Source organism: Bombus pyrosoma, linkage group LG17 (assembly GCF_014825855.1).
Source record: "Bombus pyrosoma isolate SC7728 linkage group LG17, ASM1482585v1, whole genome shotgun sequence".
NCBI lineage: Eukaryota > Metazoa > Arthropoda > Insecta > Hymenoptera > Apidae > Bombus > Bombus pyrosoma.
This window is the reverse complement of record NC_057786.1, coordinates 4,754,565-4,761,733: the sequence shown is the minus strand read 5'-3', so window position 1 is coordinate 4,761,733 and position 7,169 is coordinate 4,754,565. Positions and strand designations below refer to the sequence as shown.

The window sequence follows — 7,169 nt, the reverse complement described above, 5'->3', positions numbered from 1 at the left end:
TTTCCTCTTTAACTGTTGGAATCTTTAAGTCTTTTCGTATATCTTCGTTTCTGACGTACCATGGAGCGTTAACTATTGTCCTTAGGATTTTTGCTTGCTCTGTTTCTATTTTATTTATGTGACTCATTGCTGCCATCCCCCATAGTGGGACTCCGTATGTCCAGATTGGTTTGATTATTGTTTTGTATATATTTAGTTTATTCATTATGCTTAATTTAGATTTTCTATTGATTAACCAGTACATCTGCTTCATTTTTTCACGCATTCTGTTTGTTATTGATTTTATGTGATGCTTCCATGTAAGGCGTGTGTCTAAATGTATTCCTAGATATTTGACATACTTTGTTTGTGCTATATGGGCGCCATTTAGTTGAATGTCTGGTGTTTTGCCTTTTCTAAGCGTAAATGTTATGTGATTGCACTTACTGGTGTTCGCTTTTATTTGTTTGCTTTGCAGCCACTTTCCAATTTTTGTAATGTGTTCCTGTAATAGTGCGGCAGCCGTTTCTGGATTTGCGTGTCTAGTTAGTAAGACCGTATCGTCCGCGAACGTTAGAGTTTTACTGTTGACAGTTGTTGGTATGTCTGCTGTATAGAGCGTGTATAATATTGGTCCTAGGACGCTTCCTTGCGGTACTCCTGCCTTGATATCCTTAATTTCAGAATATGCGTCATTTATTTTTGGGTATATAATTTGATGTAATTTTTTCACGAATGGATAACCGAAAGATTTCTGAATGTTAATATTACATTTTTATATGGAATTATATATTTTTCATTTTATTATTTGACATTAATCGTTGCAGTCCTGGAAAAGCAAAAGAAATAATAGAATAAAATTCACACTCTGAAATGGCTATTTTAGAGATATTTTGATTTTGATATGTATTGCAAAGCGATATATCATCAACAATTTTGAAGATATTTGTGAACCGTATATTAATACTTTATGAAATTGTACAAGTGTACAAATTTACGAAAACGAAAATGCAATATTATAATAATTTAAAAAATGTATTTGATATGTACTTGTACTAATTCAAGAATAATAAAAGAAGTTTTATTAATCTTTTCATTAGATTTTATAAACTTCTATAAAATGAAAGAGTTACTTTTCAAATAAAAAATAAATTTAAATTGTATTATTATCTTGAAAAATCGTTTATGTAATCATTCAAAGTGATATGTGGCGGCACTCAACAGCAAAAAACTTTCCAATGGTTTTGTTGGTACATAGTATACCATCGTTGATAGACTGTTTAGGAGAGACAGACAAAACATAAGCAAGGTCGCGACGAAGCGTAAGTGTCAACAGGACTAATGAGCCAACAATATCCCTACGGTTTTTTCGCCAAATACTCGGAAGAAGGCGTACGTGACCACGGTCGCGGACATTTAACGAACGCGTGTGTAGTGGAGATATTGAGAGGTGACAAAAAGAAACGAAATGGATTGAGAGATGAGTGGTGGCCAAGAAGCGTGATTAAGCAGTCGAAATCGAGAAACGCGAATAAATTGTCGTCCGCTCAAGTCGCGAGTCGAAACTTCTAACAAAGCCGTTAAGCAAGAATAAATATACTGTTAAACAAAACGCCAAGTATTTCTTTGGCACTCTATACGTACTACCAACACCTCAAATATGTACAAAATAAGAAAAGAAAACGAATAGTAATCATTAAATAATAAAGAATTATATGCATCCTTAAAGCAAATACGTTGATATAAAGCATATTTTGTTTCAACATTAAAAAGTTTTGATTGTTGCAAGAAGAAACCAATAAAGAATTTACAAACTTAAAGTTTTATAAAAAAAATTGTATTTAAAAATAGATTTAATAAATCAAATATATTGGAAATATAATTGTGAATTATCATATATACCTTCAACTAATTCCGTTTTCATATATCAAATATTTCAAATATTTCACTAAATATGTCTTGCATAGTCTTCTATCCCAATTATCTGTTATGTAGCCTCCATACATTATTTCTCCAAATAAGTAACGAAGATCCTCCCAAGGTACTTTGATACTACTTTCCAGGTAATTAAATAATACAGATACGCTGATTGTTAGATCACCGAAGTTAAATGGATAGGACTGACACCAAAGAAAATAGTTTTTTGAACATACATATATGTGTAAATCTAGTTTATAACTTATAAGCTTGTTATAATTATATAAATTTATTTAAACGTGTTCCGAATGAGAATAAGCCACATTTTACTAAACAGAAAATTATTCTACAAAAAGGGTTGTTTGAAAAAATTGCCGAAAATCATTGCTAATATTATTAATTACTTATCTCTGAACGATTATCTCTGAATGATTATTATATATAAATTTCATATATACATACATAATATGTATTCATATGTATACAATACACATACGTTATATATACATAAATTATATATATATATAATTTATATATGTATATATATATATAAATCTGCTTTTCAAACAACGATTAACATAGTAACAGAGAAATTTGTTTAATTGCTATTTGTGCTTAGTTACGTTCTAAATTATTTAATAATTTATTATTAAAACATATATTGACTAAAAAAACAATTATTGAAGAATATAATTTACGAACTTTGCTAATATCATCACTGGAAAAAAATAATGCTTTATCTTATTAGTAGCTTTCCCTAATTTAATTGCAGGTTACAAGAAAGACAGCTATAGTACGTTTTAAATTATGCTACAGTTGAAAGATATATTCCAAGTATGTCTTATGATTAATAAAACATCTGTTAAAGAGTATTAATTTTAAGTTATTACGTTACACAAGGTATCGTAAACATTGTATTTTGCCTTCTCTCATTGTTTCAACATTTACAAATCTTCGATCCATAATTTCTAATTTAACGTTATGATCCATTAAGATTTAAAGTCACTTACCCTATTCCATATTACCACTTGCGCCCCAAATTTTCTACGTTCTGCAAGTACAGCGCGATAATAACATAATGCGAATAATATTACTTTGAATTCGGTTTGCTTGCTGCAGGACTCCAAAGTTTCCTGGGTAAAGTTGTCCAACGCTTTGTGGATGTTTGATTGAATTCCAGATGGTGGTTCGTTTGTGATCTTTATGGCTGATTCTAGTATACCCTGTGTATAATTTAACGAACCTTACATTTAGTAATTAGTGTTCCTTATCGATATTATCTACTTATTGGCTAAAGTATCACTTATATAGTAAATTAGGGACTATAATAGATACGTCAGAATTTTCTTAGATTTTTTTAAAGCAAAAAACAATAAGAAATTAGGCCAGTTACTGAAAAACCTGTAATGCCGACCGCCTTAGTGAAAACCCATATTACCGACGGAAGGCTAAAGAATATAATTAGCACATGTTAGCTTAATTAAAAGTGCATATTTTCTTTTGCTTTTTCAAATTATACAATTGTTTATTACCTGAGGTATTATTGATTCATGAGGATAAGGACTGGGTTCCACACTAATGAACAATCGATAATCATTATGTGGATTCTCCGAGCATTGACCAATCTTTTTTTCTGATCTAGACAACCGTTTCTTCGTCAAATGGACATTTTGCAAAGTTACCCAGTGAAATTCGCCTTCGTTCCCTGAAGGTTCTATGGCTTCTTCCACTACGGGTTCTTGACCTTGATCCAGTGACACATTATGAAAATTTCTTCCTCTAAAAGTGAAATCCAATTGCATTCCCAGTTTTTCGACGTCTTGAAATTTCATCGTTGTCGTTATTGTAAATACATATTCGATGCGATTACGTTGATTTTCGTAACATGTTTTTGTATAATTCATTAGGTATCGATAATTCTTATTTTTAATTGTCTTCAATTCAGGTTATAAACTGGTAAACAAAAGATACGTCATCGAAAGCAACAGAGTATAGGAAATGAGAGGGGTAAGAATGTATTACAATTATACTGCATTAAAGAAAAATTATTAAATGTTGTGCAGTTTGGTTATAGGTTATTGGTTGTTCAGGGTATTCAAGAATTATATCTCACGACTTTGGTAGATGATCCTACACCTTCAGATCGGTGCAGATTTATTAAAGAAAGATACCGTACAACAGAATTTCAAAGCCAAATTTTTTGTATTGCATCGCGTAATGGATATCTAATGGATCACGTAATATCTGCAACGAATCATGGGTCGCAAATGAAGCGTTCTTTTGAAAAATGACCTTAAAATTCCATTAGCTCTTATATTGAAATTACATTAGAAAATGTTTACATTTCCCAGTTAGATAAAAACTAAATAATGCCATATTAATGAACAAACAGAAAGCTATTCCTTTCAATGTATGATAATCTACGCTAAATAGGACGAAGCATCTAACTTTGTCGTTTCAAGCTATTACGAAATTACTTACTTTATGGCAAAATCTTTCGCATGAAAGTTGAATAGCGTAGAAGAGAATATGAATTGGTAGGTGGAACTGCAGAAACGTTAACTATTCTTCGATTTCGATGTTTTTGAATATGTTGTAGAAATAGATACTTCAAATAACCCTTTCCTATATAAGAAGTGAATTCGCTTAGTCTCTGGGATATTCGCGAAAAACTACCGATATCACTACAGTGAACTCTGCATCTGAAGTTGTGCATTCGTGACAGCGTATGCCTTAGTTTGGTTGCCGATTGCCGGTCACTTACCTTCTCTTTGAAAACGAGGATCGGGCGAGTTTAAAGGCTTCGTGCAAAACCTACTCATGCGAGGCTGCAGGAGTCTGTTATAACTCGTAACTTATAACTCAATTAAAAGTGAATATCATCAATGTGTTGAGTTCAAATATTAAACAATTAAATAATTGTTAATAAACAGAAGATAAGTGACCGACGACTGGCAACCGGACCGACGCATATGCTGTCACGATGAACATCTATAGGCAGAAATACACTATAATTGAGTCGATAGTTTCTTGCCAATATATTGAATACTAAACAAGTTCACTCCTTATATACAGTATAGTGTATAGGTAAAAGTTGTTCAAAATATTTCCACATCATATCCAAAAATCATAGAAATCCGAGGGTCGATAACGTTTCTACAGTTTCACCCTATATAGCCTTATATATTGCATACAATATTATACATTATATATATTATTATTGTTATAAGTTAATAGCGCTATACATTAGATAAATAAATAAATAAATAAGTAAATAAAAAATTCTCAGTAAGGACTCCTGATATTCTAACAGCAAAATGACGTTCAATCGCGTGCTATTCTACTATTTCGCACGTGTGCAAAGCAAGTATATATATATGTATGTTTTCCATATACTTTGTAGTGGCGGAGTCGTGTCATAACTTCGCGGTTGCGCGCGTCTGGTCGCGAATGGGAAGAAGAAAAAAGAGCAGAATTCGATCTTCTTAGGGAGTGGGGAAGTAGTGATGCCTTTTAGTAAGCAGATTGTAAGGGACCGCACGATACTTAGCCCAAAATCTTGAAGGCGCGAAGAACTTAACAAGAAAGAACACAAAAGATTCTTAGGAATCTTCAGTCAAATTCTCTTTTCCTTTCCTGAGATAGATATTTCATTCATTAAAGCTGGGAAACTTTTAAACAGCTCATCCAGGCGAATCTTGATAAGCTTTTGGATACTATCCTAATAGACTGTAAACAAACTACTGGATTTTTGTCTCCATTGATGACACAACACTATATGGTTGTTAATAACTAATAAGCCGATGTGATATTATGTAAATAAAAAAAAAGTAACAGATCTGTTATGCATAAAAAATGTTTGTAGCTATTGAATAAATTTCCTACCTTCAATGGATCAACGCCTGGAGGGACAAAGGAAAAATATAGGCGTGATTGAACTGGTTTCTTCAAAGGATTTATGAAAAGGTGGAGATCTGCATTCAACAAATTTTGAACCATGCTTTTCTTCTACAAACAACCTAAATAAATTCATGAGATACAATATTTTAAACAATTTAAGGAAAAAAGAAATATTTTAACTTAAAGCAATACCAGGTAGTATACAAGGTGTTCCCGCTATTTTTAATGCTCTTCTTTATAAATAACAGATTTGTGAGATAGATAGAAAAGGAAAATGATATTTTTTAAATTTATCAATGACGTAATACTAAAACTCTTTCTTTCTCCCATAGAAGTAAGATAATTTGTACTAAATGAATTAAATAAATACTCTTAGTTTGAATACTCTTCAAACACACTTCGAATACTTCTTCTTACACGTTAAAATACTAAAAAGTTGAGTAGCATCTTTTTACACAAGTTTTATACCTACATACTACAATGAAATTTCTATAATATGTAAAAAATGCAAATATACTGTTCAAGATCATAGAACAGGTAAGGATTTATGACACTGCTGAACGAGACCTAAGAGTCTAGACCCGAAAACTCTTCAAGGACCAACAGTGTCATAAACCACTCGGTAAAAGAAGCAAACTGTTATCCTTCACCTCCCATATTCAGTGATCAACAGCGGGGCAGATGCGAAGAACCAGGACAAGAGCTGTTCTCTTACGTCTTACGAAGTTCCAGGGTCATGGTTTGACGGCACTGTGACATAACACTGGATATTTTTTTTTTTTTTATTTAATTTGTACTTTACAATTTACCCAGCTGGACATCTTGTAAATTTTTCTAACTTTATTGCTAAATAACTTGTGGATGGCTGCCACCAGCGGAATACCATCTTCCAGTATGCCTATTTTATTTCTTTAATGAGGTCAGTGAGGTATTTTCTTTTTAGTCTTCTGTTTATATGGGTTTTTCTCGCTTCGGCAGCCAGTTGGTTTAAATGTGTTGCCATTTTTTCCTTGTATTTTTTATATATCTGCCAATCTCTCCCGTGACCATTGGTATTTTTAGATTTTTACGTATATACTCCTTTCCGACATTCCATGGGGCGTTCACTATTGTTCTGAGTATTGTCGATTTATTTATGTGGCTCATGGCTGCTGTCCCCAATAGTGGCATTCCCAAAATTTGTTTAAAACGTTATTGGGTATACTAACAAGAACTGCCAGCGATACAGCAAGCGGAGATATTTCAAAAGAAGACAAAATAAAAGGACAAGTAGAAGACTTATTGGACAAACTACCAGAAGAATTTAATGTGCTAGAACTCTACAGCAAGGTACTCACTGTCTCTCTCTACTACTAATTTTAATGAATTACTTA

At 32.2% G+C, this 7,169-nt stretch overlaps 1 protein-coding gene across 1 annotated transcript in view; it reads right to left on the bottom strand.

The window, feature by feature from the left end:
- Positions 1-226: 226 nt before the first annotated feature.
- Positions 227-7,169, bottom strand: part of LOC122577096 (dynein beta chain, ciliary-like) — a gene marked incomplete at its 3' end in the record, with an annotated part of 21,397 nt that continues 14,454 nt past the window's right edge. Inside the window, exons 4-7 of the mRNA XM_043748174.1 lie at positions 4,378-4,443; positions 3,429-3,675; positions 2,907-3,119; positions 227-652 (exon numbers count right to left, since the gene is read on the bottom strand). Coding sequence (XP_043604109.1) covers positions 227-652; positions 2,907-3,119; positions 3,429-3,675; positions 4,378-4,443 — 952 coding nt within the window. The remainder of the gene's footprint in view (positions 653-2,906; positions 3,120-3,428; positions 3,676-4,377; positions 4,444-7,169) is intronic.